Below are 21011 nucleotides of genomic sequence, written 5' to 3' on the forward strand. Positions count from 1 at the left end.
TTGCATATCCTGGTATCTGATCATTTGTGTTCAACCGTGCATCAAATTATCTGTGCAAATGTATTTGGTCGCACCACTGTTTTGTCCATCCATCCATCCATCCATCCATCCATCCATTTATCAATCAATAAATCAATTGATTAATCAATCGATTCATGTGTTCACCTGTTGCACTTTATGTTAATGATCAATCTAATTAAATCAACTCAACCTTCCATCCATTCACTTATTAATTCATTTGTTCAAAATTTCTGATCATCAATTCCATTCGAATCATTTCTTTGGCACATATCTTTCCCAATTTTCATGGACACTGTAAATGTGGCCATGGCTTCATTCATTTTTACACCAAATGATGTCGTTGTTGTTATTCTGTTTTAATGTTGATTCTCCTTTCTTTGGCATACTGCACTAATGTAAAATGTCTTGTTGCCTGTGCTGGCATTCTGTATTAATAATACACTCACCTACAATGTATTTTGTCATGTACCATGATGGTTCTTTTTCTTTTGAATTTCTTTTCTATCCACGTGTTTATGCATATGTATGTGAAACTGGCTCTTTCCTTTAAGCCATTCACCTTGCATCTGTCTGTCCTTTTGTCAATCAAATCAATTTGTTGTTCACCTGCACCTTTGAATATTGTTCTAATCCTTAAGTTTCATCCATCCTTTCTTCTGGTATTCATCTGCTCATCAATCTATCCATCTCCTTTGCTTGTTCCTCTTGTCCAACCATCTGTCTGTTATGTATTTCCACCTCACTGATGATTGATATGTCGAATTATCCTCCTATTTATCCATTGACCTAATATTCCTTTGAGGAATTCATTCATCTGATCACTTATGCATGCATTCATTTACTTACGATGTATCCCTTCACGCATTCATCTGTCCTTCCATTTATTCATCCACTCTTCTTTCCATCCATTTATCCTGTTAACTACCCTTCTGTCTATTGTTCATCCGCTTTTATCCATTTTCATTCATCCATTGTCTATCTATCCATATATCCAAATATCCATTTATCCATCTATCTACCCATCCATGCATCCAACCTGATATCCATTCAAGCATCCAACCATCTATCCATCCGTCCATCCATTCATTCATTCATTCATTCATTCATTCATTCATTCATCTGTCCATCCCTCTGGTCCTTGCATCCATCCTTCCATCACCCCTTCCATTCTGTCAGGCCTGTTTACGCAGAGTGTTCCACGCTAAGCAAACCCATGAGCGGACCCATTTTTCTTCCCTGCAGTCACTGCACATAAATGTAGGTCAGCCCAATGGTGGCCCCCACCAGAAATGTGAATGTCTCCCTCTGTTGGTGGAGTTGGCAGAAGTATTTTTTTTTTATGTGTGTGCTGTTATACTTATGCAGGAATATTATTTCTCCAACCCCACTCCAACATCCATTCCTGCCAAGTGGGACTATTGAAAAAGAAAAAAAAAGACAGATATGTGCACCACTTGCCATTACTGTATGGGTAGTGCTTCTTATACTTTGTGTAGGACAGATATATTTGGGATGCAAATATCTGGTAGTGATGCCTAAAATGCAAATTTCCATCTCTTTTATTTCATAGCAATATTTGACTTTTTTGCGTGCCACGTTATTCTGAAACTGCAACACATGAGCACCGTTTGAAAATATACCTTTGAAAGCCATGTTACTTTTTATAAAAGGGTTTATGATAAAAATGCAGCGCTGTAAAGTTGTTGCAGAGAAAATTAAAGCTTTGCTACATATCTTATGATGAAGTTATGGCTATAACACCTTTAACCCATTGAGGACGGTTTGATTTTGCTACAACACATATTTCCCATAGACACCTGCCTGAGTATACTCTGGACTCGTCCTCAATGGGTTAATGTACTCTTGCATATTGTGATTTATTGATCAGTTTGATCAATTTAAAAGGCAAAGTGTGCCAAGATGGCAAGCCGTTGACTGAGTCTAGCATGCAAACATGGCACACAAAGAATTAAAAGAGACCTGAATATGTAAAACTCGACAATATGAAGGCAAAACTTGACAATATGAAGGCAAAACTTCTACTCTTATCTCTCAAGATACCCTTCCCTACAGAGCTCAAAATTAAAGACATTTCCCTCAACTCCTGTGTAACTATGGATATCTGTACTTCTGTTGTCTGAAATACACTTACATAGTATTTGATTGGAATTTTTGATCACAGATGTGACTGCCTGTAATGCACCTTCGTAATGATTGTCCCTTTTGCGTGGCTTTCTAGTAAGTGTTATTGTTGACAAAATTATGTGACTTGAGGTTTAGCCTTGTCATGTGACCCAAGATATGCTTGGTATAAGTCATGTGACTTCTGAGATACTTACCTCAGTCATGTGACATAAAAACTGCATGTTCCAGTTGTATGGCTTTGCTTTCTCCAAATCATGTGATGCATGTCATGTGACGCCAGAGATGCTTGTCTGGGTCATGTGACCCCTGCCAAGTGCATTCCTACCATTTGCCAGAAAAGATTTTTTATGTTTTCCACGTTCAGTAAAAAAAGCATCTTCCCGCTACCTATGTTTTGTATAAGAGTTTGTATGAATGAGTGCTCTTGTGTGACACCCACAACATGTTCACACCTTTGCACAATATGTGACCTTTAAGATGGGCCCCTTCACACTTGTGACCTCTGTGCACTTCGTGTGTGATCAGCTCACATTTTTTAAAATATATATATTTTTTTTGCTTTATCTAGACACACAGAAAATGGATGTGTCCGTTGTTATGGTAACATTGATGACCTTTCACTCACCTTTGTGGAAATTGATGTTGAAACATTTCAGGCGTCAGTAATCCAATGTATGTTGGAGCACTCAGTGCTTGCCACAAAAAAAATGTATGCTCATGCCATGGAGTTTATATTCACACTGTATTTCTTTTATGCATTCTCACACAATTTCATTAAGAAGTGATCCCGCACATACTGTAATTGCTCTTACTGTGCAAGTGTGAATAGGGTCCTCCAGAGATACGTATGTGTCCCCATGTGTCTACCGTTGTAACTCCATACATAATACACTCACATGTTTTTATTACCGGTGAGCCTGATCCTGCAGTGACTTATCTTCAATGATACTTCACATGAGTGTGATTAGGGTCTCCCAGTGTTTGATATGTCCCTGTTGCTGGGATATGTGGCCCCAAGTTTTAAGCTGAACCAATGCATGGAATCCCCTTTGATGGGAGGTGGCTCCGTGGTCTGTGTGACAGTACTCGCCTGTGGTAGCATGCTTGTCCTGTGACGATGATGATGATGTTGCAGTGGTCACTGTATTATACCAGTCCTTCAGAGGATGTCTGTAATGTGAAGGGACGTGCTATGCTTGATGCCCATTGCCCTTTAGGGAAAATGTCATTGCTGTGTTACATGCTGTGAGTTTGTAGACTGCCGAGTCCTTGACTGACTTATTACTGGAGTTTGTACTTTGGTAACAAAGGTACATGTACCTTATGAAACATGCATGAATATTTTAGATATTTAAAAATGAATATCATTAACTGTACTTCTCTGTCATGGACGGTTATTTTTATACCGTGTATAACAGTAGCATATAGGTACAAAATAAGTTGATTAAACTTTACTAAATTCTTATATGGGGGGGGGGGGGGATCCATTGGGCTGTCACGAGGTGAATGCCAAACTCACTAGAATTTCCTGAAAATATTGCATTTAGATGTTGATGAATTGTGATTGTTTATAAATATATTTGTACTTCTAGTCCACCTAGATGATGTGCTGCAAGTCAAAATTCAGTGTAGCTTTCTATAGAGTCTTATTATGGTCTATATTTCTACATACTATTATTTAAGTTATGAGAAAGCTCTGTCTTTTTTCTTTTTCTTTTTTAGTAAGATGTCAATATGATTTTTTAAATTGAAAACAACAACTGTATCTCCTTGAATTCTTAATGCAGTATGACCATGTGTTTACAAAGATTCAGTTTTGCAATATTATAATTGAAATGAATTTTCTTCCAAGATTCCCTTTCCCTCCAATGTTGATATTTTCTTTTTAAAAGACCCTTCTCTGTCTTCATCATGGTACAATCATTCATTTTAGTGCGATAACATTCAGGGTGAACCCAACACAAAAATTTTACGATGCTGTTATGACATTGCCCGATGTAATCCAACTCTGGCCTGGAAGTCATCATATTTTGTTATATTTTGTAATAGGGCTAGATCAACTTTTTTAATGATGTATGACACATTGTCTGAACCAGGCATCTGTGAATGTTTCTACAGATGAATGGTGCTATATAAATGCTATTTCATCATCATCATCATCAACATACAACGTGTAGTATTCTTAGCTTTCTTCATCACAAAGAGTTGACAATAATCAATATGTTTGAGATTGTGAGTTACATGGTATGTCATGATTTCTTTCATAAAAAACAAAAAGAATGCAGATATGGGCTAACACAATACATGTCATTGGTAGTATGTCTTTATGTGTGTATGTGTGTGTGTGTGTGTGTTTGTGTGTGTCATCATGTAGCAGTCATATCTATTAAAACTCTTGCAGTAGCCGTGACAACCAAAAGTGGCCATTTGTGATACAGTGATATGTGCCTACTTCTCACTTTTTGTTTGTTTGTGAATTGTTGTGCTGCTGTTGTTTTTTTTAATACTAAGTACAAAATGTGTACACATGTATGTGTAGTACTCATATGTGTATTTATCTATTCATGTGTGTAGGTTAAAACCCATAAAATGTCATTTGAATTGTGGTCTATCACTTTTCATTTTTTTTTTTCTCATATTTATTTCATTCAACTAAAAAGAAAAGGAAAAAAAAAAGCAAAGCAAAACTAATCTGCAAGCTATGTTGGATCCTTGGTCTGTTATTGTGCTTACTTTGTTTTGTTGTATTTTGTGTGTAGCCAATTATAACACCTGTAATCCTGTGACTTAACTCAGGAATTTGATTTCTGCATGTTACATATTTGGAATTTAAAAAAAATAACATTGATTTCATGATATGTTCTACACTTCCTCTGACAACTTCAGTTAAGATACATTTTGGATTTGAAATTGAATTGTAAAGAATTCCTATTACAGCATTTGATCACGTCAAGATTGTTTGAAATGTGTGTAGTAAAGATGAAAAGTGCATAAAGTTTTATATGTAGTTTGCTTTGATGAATATTGCATGTTTACAAATTTCATAATCAAATATTTGTTTCAAACCATCAATTTTCACTCATATCTGAGAGATCAGTTTCTGCTGATTTGGAAAAAAAAAGGATTCCAAGGACTAGATAGTTTTACTGTAGCCCCATTTTAGTAAGAAACCACCACCACTGAATGTTTAGTGTATAGCTTTATATTCACCAACAAGAGATGGCACTGTAGTAGTATTTGTATGTAGGGATACCAAAATATGTGAATATGCAGTATGAATATGGTCATGTATTAATGTTGAGGTGTATAGTATATCTGTGTCGAGAATTGTATTTTGTTTTCAAGTTTTCAGCATGAAGATTTTGTTTTCACAAATGTATTGACATCCTGATTTAAGTTACTGTGAAGAAATATTTTTTTCCTTTTATTAACCCATTCCTCAACCCCATAATGGACATGTACAGTAATGATTTTTTATATTCAGAAGTATGATGGTTGGTAAATATAGTCTGCAAATATTTGCCGTTTATATGTTTCTGTTCTGAATGTGACCAAAGAAAAATAAATAAAAAAGAAAGAAAATATTACAGTGCAATGATTCTACGAACTACACATCACGGCTTCTACTTTGTTGGACCTGTAACCCATCTATATCATTGTGCCTCTTTGTGTTGTTATTTTTTTTTCCAGAGCACGCCACAAGTGGATGAGGAGGGTTACAGTATCAAGCCATCGGAAGATAACCGAGATATCCTTTTTACTCATGCTTGGATTGCACAATTCAATCATATGCAAGTGAAGGGTACAGCAGGGAGCTATATAAGCTTTCACAAACTCTGATGTCAACCCCACTAGTTAGGGTTGCTATTTCAGTGCAAGCACTTCATCAGGAAAAGTCTCCATCCCCACCCCCAAATCAAAAGGATTCTGACAAAATAGAAAACAGGTATATACATATGAGACCTGTTGCCATTGTTGTTTGTGAATAAAACAATGTCAAATATTACTGCCATAATAATTTAAGTCGTTGTAGACCTTGACATGTGTAGCTAAACTTACACTGTAGCTACAATCTCTGTATTTTAAAGCTATAATTTTCAAATGCAAAGGCTGTACTAAGTTTTCTTAGAACTGTGATAGATATTCCCCCAACAAAGTGTAACGTTTCATGAAGGCATCCTATGAAGGACGCAATTGTGAAGAAAAAATCTTCGTCCTCCGTAGTTTCCTTGACTACAGCTGCACGGCCAGTTGATGGACACAGCCACTTCTACTCAGACTCGGAGAAGTCCGACTCGGACTCCGACAGCGAGGACCGCACGCGGAGGATACGCGTGGAGATCAAGCCCCGGGACGGAAACCTGTCCAAGACGACAGCCACAGTTGATGAGATTAAGAAATCCCTCGACGGTCTAACGTTATCACCTACACAGGTAGGACGCACGTCACACTAGATGAAGATGTTTATCTTCAGTACACTATAATTTATCATTTCTTGTGCTAAAATAGAGGATGTTATGGAAATCTTTCTAGTTAATCTTTGTATTTAATCTTTGGTCAGGTTGAACTGCATATCTGCTAAAAATCATTCATTATTTTGCCAACTTTAGCACACTCCTGAGTAGGGTGTGGTAATAACATTGGTAGTAGAAATAAAAAGTTGCAGTCAGTATAACATCATTAGTCCATGTTGATCCCAAATTTGTCATGATTAATGTCTTTATGTGATTTCAATATTAAATTAATTGTCCTGAAATTTTAGCCTGGACAATGCATTGTCTGAGTTGTGCATAAATGAATATAGTCTACTGATTCTTGTTATATTTGTTAACCAGATCATCAAGATGGTCTGAAGCTGTAAAAGATGAAGTGTCATTTTTCCCACTAAACTCACTGATTTCTTTATTTCCTGTGTTTGTTTTGTGTCTCTTTTTTGGTAACTCTATTTCACCCCAGAAGAGGAGAGAAAAGTCAAGTGAGTATATTATTTTTCATGTAAGATGTCTGCCATAAACTGATTTTTCCCCCTTGTCCCACCCCCTCCCACAATGAAAATGCAATAAAGGGGCATTTTCCCCAACCTGAAATTAATGTTCGGTTTGGTCGAGAGACGGTGAAAGTATCAGTGCTTCCTAGAATTTAGCCAGATCAGCACGTGATTATAACACATGGTATCTTGTGATTCTATGTCGAGTGGCTATGTAGAGATGTTTCTAGTGATTATGTCGATATGATTTCATTTGCGTGTTGTTTTCATTTACCATTGTATATCATTTGAAGCAGTATACTTTTAAAAAAAAAGAAGATTTACTCTATTAACAGATTTTTTTTTTTTTTTAGTGTACAAGAAAAGTTATGTTATTACTGGTTATGATTTGTATGTCGAGTACTCCAGCAGAGTTTTTGTCACATTGACAATTTATGAAATGTCATATCAAAAATTCTTTAACCCGTTGAAGACGAGTCCCAAGTATACGCGGGCAAGTGTCTGTGGGATATGCATGTTGTAGCAAAATCAGCCTGTCCTCAACGGGTTAAACTCCTGGTGAAAAGTATGACAGAATCAGAAGGCAGATGGCTCATATGAATCAGGTCAAATTTTGTGGCATTCCAGTATTAATGCCATAACTCATGCTTTTGATGAACTCATAAATATGGGAAATGATATATCATAGTGTCACAATGATTTGTTTATTGTCTGGCAAATTCTGATGCAGGTCAGGGTTGAAAAGTCAGCCTTAAAACTTCATATTTCATTGTTTATATCATGAGCTAACTAAATCAAATGTGACATTCATACAGTTTTCATGTAATAACTGAGAGAGAGTAGAATTTAGATGACTTTGTTGTCATGGTCTGTATGGCCAGAGACACAAGGGCCACCACTGATGAATGTCGAGGCATGTGAGATCACACTAGTTGGGTTTCGATGAATCTTTTGTTTATAAATCCTTTTTGTGCTCTTGAGTGCCGATTGGCACAGAAAACCCCATAGCATTGTACACTCTTTCCGAAGTCCCTAGCATAGAAAGGGAGAAAATATCATTTGTAAACTGTAATGGTGATCTAAATACTACCAACCTACAGCAAAAAAGGTGATCTTTGTAAAGTTAGTTTCTCTCTGCCGAGAGGTGGACATCCCATAAATTTGAGTATATGCCAGGACACTATCTATGATTTGATATGATTTTCCTCTTGATATGAAATCTTCATTTCCCCTCCCCCTTTTTGTTGTAGATGGTGAATTACAATCCAGACGACAGGCAGCACTAAACAGGAGCAGGTATTGTTTTCTTTGTCTTTGTTTTGTTTCAAAATATCCCATGTTGTCTGACAGGATGTTTGTGCTTGTGCTTGTGTGTGTATGTGTATGTGTGTGTCTGTGTGTCTTTGTGTCTGTGTGAGTGTGTGTCTGTGTGTATGTGTGTGGCTGCATTTGCAAATGCCTTCAAATGTGGTCTGTTCCGTGGGATGAAACATTGACTGTCCATTGACATACAGTTGTATTTCAATGCAGCCGAGGACGTCTTTGATTGCATTAATTGAAGCAGCAGCTTTTTGATAATGTAATGCTGCTATTTTTTATTAGAGTCGTTCAGCTTTAACCATTTGCTTTTGGGAACCAAGCTGTGGCACGTAACAATTTTGTAGGGAATATCAAAATCTTAGGAATTACTACAGGTATGTAGGTTAATAGGTTAAAGGGATGGTACAGTATTGGTGGAGATAAGAATTGGGCTTTTAACTTTTTGCGAGAAACCAAGAAAACACTTATGATATAGTACAGAGCATACCATTTTAAGAGGAATTCAAAGTTTATTTGATGAAAATCGGGTTTGGAATGACTGAAACATCTAAAAACAAAGTATAAACAAAATGATCGTAATAAAGTGTGGGTCCCACACTTTATTAGAATCGCTCTTTTTTTGGATATCTCAGCCATTTCAAAACCAATTTTCATCAAATAAACGTTGAATTCCTCATAGAATCACATGCTCTTTCATATTTCATTAGAGGTTTCTCATTATCTCACCAAAAAATGTTAGAAACCTGAAATTAGGTCTCAACCAAAACTTACGATCCCTTTAAAGACATTAATTCATGGTGTGGATGCCCAAATTTTTATGTAAAGGAGAGAAGTCCCCAGTCTTATGTGAAATTACTGGGCTTTCATTCCAATCTGAAAAGGCAAGAACAATCACAAAATAAAGCAGATTTCAAGGAAAGGCTAGGATGTAAAGGCCTTTGCTTGTTTTAGTGTGCTTGTATGTCTTTGCACATGTGCTTGTGTATGTATGTGTGAGCACTGGTGTCCCCACTTGTGTGTGTGTGTGTGTGTGTAAATGATTTCATGTGCGTGCAATGTACACGTACATTGTATGTGTGTGTGTATGTATAACCAGATGCTGCTGTATTCCTTCAGTGTCTGTTTCATTCACATTGTGTGTTAAGTGTCAGGAGAGCCTATCTCCAAATCTAATACAGATGGAAAAAAAAACCAACCACACAATGTCTGAGCATAAAGCACTCAGCCAGGTGAAAAACTTCTGCCAGCACAGTAGATCGTAATAATCTAGTCAAAAACCACAAAATTAGCATTATCGAGTCATTGTTGTGTATCCTTAATTCAGCAGAACTCAAAGCTTACACTGTTTCTGTGTATTATTAACCTGAAATGAAAATGTGTAGAGTGAGAAATGCCTTTAATCGTATTCAGATGTATCTTATGTCACTTCTTCTACTGTATTTTGTTTCCTTTTTACTTTATTTTTTATATGATTTCCCCAGTGTTTTTAATTCCAAAATTGAGACATTTCATCTTCCTATCTTCATGTATCTTCTGTGTGTATGTGTGTGTGTGTGTGTGTCAGTAGTATTATAAAAGAGATGCTACACTGCATTTCGGTAGTCACCCCCTACGAAGTATTTGTGAATGTCAAAATGTTTTTTTCCAACTTTTCCTCTAAGCTCCGTTTGATTGTGATGTCATGATTTCCCCCATCTCTCTCTTTCTCTCTTCTCGTTCTTGATGTGGTTGTCTCTCGATACTTTTCTCGTCTCTCAGATCTCCAACATACAACCTGTATTGTAAAAAGTACAACCGGCTGAATAGTAACCCCTGGTTACAGAGAAGGTCTGAGTCCCCGAATGTGGAATTGTTTGCCCCCCTCCCCACCCCCCTTTTTCCCCTCCTCTACTAACCACTATTACCACCGCCCCTGTCTCAATCCTGCCCCACCCTTCCCCACCCCACCCCAGCCCCAGCCCTAGCCTAGTTTCCCCCCTACAAACCTATCGCCTCCCTCCGCATTTGCGTTTTTTAAAGTGTATTGTCAGCACGCAGTGTTGCCATTTTGTTATTGATGTTAAAGGCACTGCACATAAAGCTGCAACTTTAGAATTGCCCCGCAACCTGTTGATTCTATTATGCAGATGCATTGTTAGCGATTGGAGATACTTTTGATATTTTGATTCATCAGTACTATCCTGAAATGACTTAAAAGTCCTTGTAAGATATTGGTATATATAGGAATGAATTGAAACTGATCCTTTGTGTCGTTAAATCAGGGGAGCCAAGCTCTGAAAGATATCGGAAGTATGCACAGATTATTAGAAATCAAAATAGAAGCAAGAGTGATCTACAATGACTATTAATTCAGTAATTCTGAGATTAGGCAATTGACATGCTGGAGTGAAGCTAAAGATACTATACAAATTCTACAGCTGGAGGCTTTAGCTTTCAAACGTGTTTCATTTCAGATCAAAATGCGATTTAGTATTACATGAGTGTAGAGTACACACAATATCTGTGCATGTAATGCGATTTATCATATCTCTTCCCTCACTGTAGAATATAGGTAGTACATGTTTTGCACACGACCCCCCAAGGGAGCCTCCCGTATACCAAACTGTGTTGGCCTTTGATTGGACAGCGATAGGTTGCTTCGTGCTTGTCACCTTGCCAACTAGTGGGAATGACCCACCCTTCTTTCCCGTCTCCCAACCCCTACCCCCCCCCCCCCAAACAATCTCCCATTTGACCCCATACCGGACGTAGTTGCATCCCAACGACATGTGACCTAACTCATCGTATCTTTGAGCATGCTCTCACTAAAAGCATTTATCTTTGGATATAACTTTTTGACCAGAGTTTGAAGAAACTGCATTGAGTTACTGACCCCACCCCCACAGTGATGATGATAATAATAATAATGATAAAAGAGACAAATCATAACTCTTGTTTGATTTTGTTTATCCCTCGTTTTGTTAATTTTGTTTTGATTGCTTGAAGTAGAATTCATGTTCCCCTGGATATCCCGAGTTAGTAGTGCAGATGATTTCAGAGCATTTGTGTGGTGTTCCTGTCTTGCTTGATGAAGCATTATTGACTAAGTGTGATGAAACCTGATGGTCCTTAAAAACAGCAACATCACTTTAAATTGCTCGTCCCAACACAGTGCAGCATAGATGGATGTCACTCAAACGCTCAGCTGCTCTCATTAAAGTGAAACTTCGCTTCTTTGATCCAAGTTGGTGGTAGTAAATAGAGTAAAATCAAACTACCTGGTATTAACGTAAGTTTTTCCCAAAAGTTATGAGGAAGTTATGGACTTTTGAAGTTTTGTATGTTTTCATTAACATTGATATTTGTCATATTACACTTATTATGCAAATTAGGCAAGATGATCACAATATGTGGCCTCTTGGATAGTTAATATTAAAATGTAATGCAAAAATCACTTTTTATGTGAGCAATATAGTAACTGCAGCCCTTCCCCACAGCAACAACAACAACAAAATCATAATTGCTTTAATAGTCACTCAAACTCTATGATAATTTGATGTAAAGGACATAATTTCTTCTGATTTAATTTATATGTGACTGTGCATCACAAAATGAACAAAAAGTCGCTCCCCTTGATTTTACGTGAGGATTTATAAAAGGTGAAACGGGTCAACCAAGTCAATATTTAGTTTTTTACATTTTCTGTAAGAGCTACCCTTCTTTTACATTATTCTTAAGTTTGGGATCACAAGATGAATGGGAAAGTGCATTTTCAGCAGTTTTTCTACAACCCTTTTTTCTAGAGTAGTGAGGTCAGGTATGTCTTAGAGGCCCTTTTTCATTTCTTGATAACCCTTTGGACACTCTTCACTTTCAAGTCTATTAACTTCTGAAGGGATAAGGCTACTGCTTTTAAAGTTGACATTAATCATGGACAGAATGTGTTGATAGAGCATGTTTAATTTCAGCCTAATCTGATGATCTCTTCATTGTTATTGCTCCGGTGGTTTACACCCTGTTTTTTGTCCCATTCATCGCACAACTAGCACGGTTTGGTGAAGATAAAGCATTTGAATAGACCCTGTACTTCAGAGCCTCTTTTCATGGTTTTCACACTTTTCCAAAGTGTATGCTTTCTTTCCAGTATTTAGATAGGTTAGGAGAGTTCTTTCAATTGAGCTATACATGATTTTAAAGCTTAGAGTCTACTCTTTCAGAATCTGCCCTTAACTAAAAAAATCCATGTCTGGCGACTCATTGTTGGTTTTGTGATGCAGGGTCACATATCTCTTTGACTGCCCTGTCCAAAGTTTTTGTGTGTAAGGGAATGGGAGACTTCTAGGGTCGTGATGTCCCTGCAATCTAGGGTCGTGACATCACCTCACCTAATTTGCATATTAAATATATGAACATCATCGAAGTCACCATTTTGTTTTTGGTTTTCTTTTTTTTTCTACTTAGGGACAAGATGTGGCAACTGTGACATTTCAGTGACTCGCCCAATCTTAGAAAAAAAACAAACCCTTAACCATTCTGACTCATTTGATGGTCAGTGTAGGAATGGGTGGATTTTTACTCAAGGCACATGTGAGCATGACATGACACTTTACCACCCAAAACTTATCGTCATGAGTAGATATACACTGCCTGTACTCAGAAGAAGAGAGAAACCAGTTCCCTAGAAAGTAGAATGATAATGATCTGGAAACTCTCATTTCCCAAAGAAAAATCATTGGTGCTTTTAATAGAATAGATTGGATGTCTGGTGTACATATCTGGTATACCGCCCTCTGTAGAACTTTGGTTGAAAGTTGTTGGGGACTCTGCAACAGAGAGGGGATTTCCCCCAACTGGTGCTCATTCATGGGTAAACAGCATACCAAAACATTGCACCATTTTTCTGTAGTACAGATATGCATACAAGTGAGAGCAACTGAATGCATGAGTGATCTCCATCCTGTTGGCATGGTTTCCTTATTTGTGGAACCACCCATCTTCTTATTAAACTCTGTCTATCTTTTACATTTCTTGTTTTCCTCTCCGAATATACTTGTAATTGGCACAAATCCCAATATCTATGACCATCAAGAGTAAAATGATGTCTTGATTTGCTGTTGGTGATAGCTGTCTTTGCCAGTAGTGCTACTAGGGAGTCCCTAAAGGACTTTTCACAACTCAAATATTATTTGCTCAGTATGATGTATGGTTTTGTTGTTGATAGTTATTGGTGCTAGCCAAACTCTGGTCCAAATTCCAGCTTCAACGTAGTGAACAAATATATATGTACTTTCTTGTAAATGTTTGATACGAGTTTGGCAACAGAGAAAGGATAGAGCCTGTTTAATGGTTTTCTTTGTTCTCTTATCATTTTGAAATGGCTTTCAACTATTAAAAGGATGAGCTTGCATTGTAGATGTGTTCAGAATACTAGTTATGAATATATTCTCTAGTCAGGTTGGCCTTTGTGGAATGCATTAGTCAGTCCACATGTAGTCCCGTCTATTACTGTATTTGTTGTAATGGTGCTAAAGAAGATGGCGCACTAGCTCTAGATCTGTGGCACACCGGGAATGCATTTTAGCATTTTCTTGATACAGCTGTGCGGAGAAAGCTTGGGATACTATGCATATTATGACAAGTCCCATCCTTCCCCTTCTTTAAAGTATGCCAAACTGATACAAATTTTGTCAAGGATAAGACATTTCTCGTGTTTTCAGTAACAATTAACCATGGACTCCTTGTTGTATGGAATGGCATAAAGCGCAGTCTAAATTCTTTATAGTTTTCCCTAATTTAAAGAACTCTGTCTAATGGAGAAAGACTTGCTCATATGCCTGCTGCTGTGTATTTCCTGATAAATTATTCTTTATGTTTTATGATGCAGGCTTGATGTGGAAGTGCTTTTCGTAGAAATGTAGATTATGTCTCTGGCTCACTCTACCAAATGCAAATGAGTGCAATGCCTAGAAACAAACCTTTTTGTCTCTGCATATATATTATTATATGCATTACCTGAAATATTCATATGTGCAGCTACCTTGACTACATGAAATATGCATGCCTTGCAGATTTATCATGAATTATGGAAGTAATGGGAAGTGTGGTATATTGATATTCACATTCTCTCTATTATCAGGATATCAGAGTTTTGATATGCATATTGCCTGTCTCATTTCAAAGGTTAGACATTTGTATTATGCAAGACTGGGGGTGGGGGGGGGGTAGGGGTGGGGGAGGGGGAACCTGGGCAGAGTGTTAGAAATTTTTTTGTGGTTACAAAGAAAACAAATCTGATTTGATCAAAATTGGTAAACAGATAACGGACCTGAGGCGAAATAAGGAATCTATTATTTTGGGCAGAAATTTCATGCTTAGTTCCAGTCAAAGTCTGAACGGCACATTTTCTTCATGAGGTTGAACAAAGTCACCATCAAATTATGTCTGAATTTTGAGCATTTCTCTCTTTTTTTTTTTTGGGGGGGGGGTTCTTTTAGAAATGATTGGGGCAATATCTAATGATAGTCTTGAGGCAACACTCGGGGCCTCTTTTTAAAAATGTGGTCTTTTTACTCTGTACTCAAGAAGTATAATGCATTAGACATAACTGCCATCATTGTATGAATTTATCTTTAGCAAATGACCTCCTTGATGTATAGTAGGGACAGAAGTCAATATATTTGTCTGTTGTACTCGATCCCAAATATAATATGCTACCAAGTTTGTAATATATACCATTTGAGAGTGTGACATCACAGAAGGTAGCATTTCTATCATAAACCCTTAGATACCCACACACATCAATCAGTGTACCATCATGGGCATCAGAATTAAATGTGTCAAAATTTGTAGTTCAAACAATCCTATTTGATATAGGTGGATGTAATCCTCAAATATGCCTTTATGAAGAAAATACCTTTTTTTTCAGAGGCTTATTCAGTCACCATGGGAAGACAGTATTTGATTTTTTTTTTTTGCATTGAAATTGTATTTGTATGGAGAATTTGGGAACATTGCTTTCCTCATTTATATGTGGGGCATTATTTTCAGTTTTGATGTTATTCTGTGAGAGGTTCCATTTGTTTGTTTGTTTGTTGTGGTCATTCTTTTTTTTTTTATTTCTTTCAAATGAAGGCTGCTACATTTCAAGAGCTTGGTGACGATTTCTCTAGCAGAGTGATCAATGCCTAAAATCTCAAAGAGTTATTTGTGGCAGTCAAAATAATGTTTGCTGTTCTCTGGTTCTCTCCCTCTTGTTTTCATTCTTTGCCTGTCTCTCGTTCTTTGCCTATCTCTCATTTTTTCTGTCAATCTCTGTCACTTTCTCTTTCCACTCTACTGTTTGTTTGTTTTTTGTTCGTCTGTTTTTTGTTTTTTTTGTTGGTCATTTCTCTTTTGCCTTGTGTATGTATAGCTTGGGCATCTCGCCGACTCATTACTCGCGAGTTTATCGCAATTCGTGGTTGCGTTTCAGGTTCGGTATTGACTATTCTCTTTGTTTTCTGTCCCCCTTGTACCAAAATTCTCTACTCTTCTACAGCGTATATCAGTTTATCCAACCCATTCTCGTTCACCAAGTGTCTGGAATTCATGCACACGCCAGAGCATTTCATGAATGATCTATGGATGCTTATTGTTTTCCATCCATCTATCCATCCATCCCTTTATATTTGTACATATGTTTCTGCTTTGTAGTTCTGCTAGAGGCCATAGAAACCCAGTTACCTGAAGCTAATGGAATGGTGGGAGGTGTATATATAGTAACCCCAACGCCCTACACTGTCATTGCATTCTCATTTTCAGAAGCAGCAAATGTGCACAGCCACGTAGAAATCACAACATTGCGACTTGTATAAACCGGAAAAATCCTTGAATAAGGAAAGGTCATTTCATATAAGAATGGCATCATTATTCTACGCTCATTCAAGAATTGTTAGTGTGATAATGACTGCGTGTATGAACTTGGGTGTAAGATCAAAATTCAGAAATGTGGGATATTCATGAGGCATCTTGCTATTGCGTTTTGAATCGACCTATTATTAAATGCCTTAATCTTTTCGTAGATTTGAATGCACCTAAATATCAAAGAAGATATATATGTATGTATATATATATTTGTTTTTTTTTTCAGCAGTGTTCATCTGATGGCTAGCTTCCCATTTATTAATGAAAAAATATATATATATCCTTGGAAAGCTTTGAATATAAATGTAAAGATAATGTAAATAATCCAAAGTCAGGAACTTGATGTTTGGGGATTTTACTAGGTCTGTTGTGTGAAAGGTCTCAATATATTTGTACCATTGCTTTAAACAATGTGCAATACAACAAGAAAAGCCAGGGTAAATAATTAGATAAGTCAGAGTTACAATTGTACTCTGAGAAATATGCAGTCAAATGAAATTACACCCAAACTAGATATCATTTCATTTTGAACAAGGCCACACATAAAAGAAAAAAAAAATTAAAACGTTCTGCAAAGTGTCCATGTATCCATATCAATATCATGAAAGATGAATACCTTCGCTGCTGTTAGTAATGGCTTGTTATTCTATGGCCTTTTTTGTTGTTTCAAATTCACTGCTTTGAGGGCACTACAGAAAGTATCTTACCCTCTTACTGTATCTACCATCCCATTTGAATGTCTGGGCTCTTCAGTTAGACTCCAAAAAAGGAGACTTGCTTACAAATTTATCTATTGTTGAAACATTATCTGGGTTTCTTCTCCTGTGAATGTGTGCGTGGTTGCGTTCATCAGGAAAGATGGTAAACACACCATATTACAAGGCAGTGTGAAATGACCTATCTGAATCTATGAGATCCTCCAAATAATGCCAAATGTCAGACTTTCTTTCTTGCTTCATACGCCATATATTTCATAGCGAGTCTATTTTATTTTTTGAGAATCACTCACATGTTGTTAAATATGTGAGTAGTGCGTGACTCACAAGGTTCACAAAAATAAAAACTTTGCAGTATATATGATGTATATCAGGTCAAGTCTCAAGCAGCAAGAAAGCAAGCAAGAAAAAAAAAAACTGACAAAAAAAAACAACACAGATGAACGCTCAGACGCACAATCACTATTGCAAGAAATGAAGAGGCCACTGATCAGTAGAGTATAATACAGTAGAACCTCAAAAATCAAGCCACTACATACTGTTTGATTGCTGATGTGTGTGCTGTGCTTTGGACATCCTAAAATCTATCCTGGCAACTATGCAACAGATTTCAGAAGCAATTGTTGAAATATTGGTTTGAGGTTAGGTTCGTTTGAGTTTACCAGGTTATTCTACTTATATGCAAAAACATTGCTAACTTTCTCAATGAGTGCACTTGAAAAAAAAAATGAAATTGAAAGAGGAAAAAAGGCAATAAAATGAAATAATATCATTAGAAACTACTGATATCTCTCAGACAAGGATGACATGAAAATTCTTGCTTTGCCTCATTCCAAATATGGGTTGGGATCTATAGACCACTTTCATTTTTTTCACATTGTGGTAGACTTGACAGGTTCCAGTAGTTCTATCAGGTGGGAATTTATGCCTTACAGATCAAGGCTGTACAGACTGCATATGGAAATTGCTCATCTCTCTTGTTCATGAAGGTCTTTGATACATTGAGACTGGCTGCCACCTTGACTCTGCTTTCTCGAATGTCAACACCTTTATCATTATTTCACAAACTGTCGCTCAAAGAATGAATTGTGTCGGTAATGGCCAGGGCACGACGGTGTATTGGTTTGACTGACTACTGCACTAACTCTGATAGAACCATGTTGCACTGGGAGCTTGCTCGTGGGCTGCCGTAAAAATGATAACAGCACCTAGCCTTCATGCCTTAAATCATTACTCGATATTTTTTTAAGGTGACATGGGATAAATTTGAGATTGAATTCACCAGCACTGCATTTTGAGCATAGGATTTGTATGTAACGATTGTGCATAAATGGCCTACAGCTTATTGACCACGGTCATAGTAGTTGATTGAAGCACCACATTAATTTCTGCAGGGCCAAGATTCGGCCCATATATCCTCTCTTATGTGATTTGGCTTCTCATTTTTTTTTTTCAGTAATTAGCATGTATGGCTGATTCCATCCAAGTGAATATGCCCTTTAACCTTTTGTATGCTGATTGGCACAGAAAGCCCCATACCATTGTACACACTGCCCAAAGTCCCAGGCACGGAAATGGTTTGGGTACAGATGGGATTAAAGGACCCTGAAACTGAGCTGAACTTCATAGCTGTTTCATTTGTGAGCAAAATTCAGTCTAAGGTTATAGTAACAAAATAAGAATTATCCTCTATTATCAAGATTTACTGATGGTTAGTCTAATTTATGGTGATTAAGGAAATGTCTGTCACAAGTATTGCTTAGAAGTGTACTGGATGCCATGTATGTGCTACTATATACTACTTGATGTAGAATTGGAAAATTGTTCACTCTGAAACCATTGTAGGTATTATGTTTTTGTGTTCTTGTGCAGTGCTTATAGGTAAAAGCTCAAAACGATGTCAGACATATTTCTTACCAACACGAAGAAAATGGACTTCGTTTTATTTAGGATGACGCTGGTAGATGTAAGAATTCCATAGAAAATCCTACAGATCTTTCATTTAATGAGTCCATGTAAGTGTGAAGAGCTCTCAAATCAAAACATGTTTTGAGATATGTCCATTGGTTGAAGAGGGAGAAATTTGGGCAAATTTCTTGAGATACAATGTAGCATCGGTCAATGACTTTCACAAAGCAAGCTCTTCTTGTGCAAACATACACCAGTACATAATGTTATACTCTAAACAGCCATGTGGCAAATAGTCATATCATTCAAAAACTTAAAACATTAGGTGTTCCCACTTGACTTTTTTTTTTTTTGTTCTTTGAGAGCAGTCAACTTTTGTAATGAACATTTTCAAATTAAGTGATAACATAACCCTCAAGCGATCCTTACATCCTTTGTTAACCCTTTGTGGGCTTTGAGTATTGATTGGCACAGAAAACCCCATAGCATTGTACACTCTGTCCAAAGTCCCTAGCAGAGAAAGGCCTAAAATCTGGGTGTATGAAATCTTTGCTTATTTATTTTGTTATTATGAGCATGAGCTGAATGTCTGACATTTCAGTCTAATATTTCACAACCGCATGCCAATGTCTACTACTCTTTGGTTTTGTGCGATGAAGATTTGCCATCCGTAAGTTTGTTCAGTACACATTTAACCATTGAATTTTAAGCACACATTACCGTAATCACTTGAATAAAGTAAGTCTTGCAACTTTGTGGTGCTTAAGTAAAGCAGGGACAAGATGTTTAATAGGTCTAATGAAATAATTTGAAGGTGAGAGGGAAAATAACGGATTTTGTGTTTCATTAAATTCGGAGTGATTGTTTGTCAGCAGCAGTTAGTGATGTATAACATGATGGGTAATTCATAAATGTGCAATAGTGCCAGAGAGATGGACTCTGTTCTTCTAGTTTATTCTATTTTGAAAGATAGACTTTCAATATCACTTATTCTTATGAAAAAAAAAACCCTATACATTCCTTTTTCTTTAAATAAATCCTTGCATTTAGTGAAGTATTTCAAATAATTTTACCAACAGGATAGCCATTGTTGTTTGACTTAAAAAATTGATTTATAAAAGTGATCATTTGAATGACATACTTAGAATTTTCAGAACCAGTAAATTAAAGAATCAATTTGCTGCATGACATTAAATCATCATGAATAATATCATATAACTTTTACAGACAAGACCTTTGTAGTTATTTGATATTCAATGTATTAGACCTCCTTGCAGATTTTTAATTGTTGAATGGGTTGAACTAATCACAAAGAATTCCATGTTTTGGTTTAGTAATGAAAAACAACATCATATTCCAAACTACCTTTCATTGTGCAATGGATTCATTACTGAATTCATTAAGCAGTCTGGACTTGGGAGTAACTATCTGCTGTTATCCAGTCCATGTATGAGACTGTTTAGAGAGTTTGTAATCTTTGCAAATATGTGTGCGGAAACGAAAGTATATAGGCTTGGAACCAGTCAATGTGTCTCAAGCAAGTGTGTCTGTCTCCTATTTATTGGCATGCTTGTGGCCATGAGCCCAGCTTGTTGAATGAGGCATCTAATGCTTTGAAAAAAACAACAACAACAACAACAAATTGACTTGGCTGTTGCTCATGTTGCCATGGTGATGATGTACTGCATCCTTGTGGTGGTATCTTGGCTGGCATCTTTTGGAATGGATTCTATGTCTGATATTTTGTGAGATATCAGGGGGGCGTTTCATGAAGGAACTTGTCGGATATAATGTCCAACAAGTCAATTATATGCGACAAGTTCAGAGAAATCAGCCAATCAGACCAAAGAATTTCTCAAAACTTGTCGGATATAATTGACTTGTCAGATATTTTATCCGACAAGTTCCTTCATGAAATGCCCCCCAGAAGATATCAGGACAAATGCTGTGCTATGTATATCTCTGTACTCTGTCTCTGTATACTGTAATACACAAAGAGATTTTCGTTTTTATTTTTGTTTTCCCAAGTGAAG

At 36.8% G+C, this 21011-nt stretch overlaps 1 protein-coding gene across 12 annotated transcripts in view; it reads left to right on the forward strand.

Annotated features, from left to right (window-relative positions):
* LOC139708761 (F-BAR domain only protein 2-like) overlaps nt 1–21011 on the forward strand; it is a 155712-nt gene that overhangs the window by 103783 nt on the left and 30918 nt on the right. For 6 of the 12 annotated variants that reach the window (XM_071620696.1, XM_071620701.1, XM_071620702.1 and 3 more), the window contains 5 exons: nt 5857–5914; nt 6412–6599; nt 7123–7141; nt 8404–8449; nt 10232–10300. In XM_071620696.1, coding sequence (XP_071476797.1) covers nt 5857–5914; nt 6412–6599; nt 7123–7141; nt 8404–8449; nt 10232–10300 — 380 coding nt within the window. Of the gene's footprint in view, nt 1–5856; nt 5915–6411; nt 6600–7122; nt 7142–8403; nt 8450–10231; nt 10301–15863; nt 15924–21011 lie in introns of all 12 variants that reach the window. The other 6 variants (XM_071620703.1, XM_071620707.1, XM_071620699.1 and 3 more) reach the window with 5 other exon arrangements.

This window comes from Diadema antillarum, unplaced genomic scaffold, assembly GCF_040938485.1.
Source record: "Diadema antillarum isolate AM-2024a unplaced genomic scaffold, OU_Dant_1.0 seq00001371_RagTag, whole genome shotgun sequence".
In the NCBI taxonomy this organism is placed as follows: domain Eukaryota; kingdom Metazoa; phylum Echinodermata; class Echinoidea; order Diadematoida; family Diadematidae; genus Diadema; species Diadema antillarum.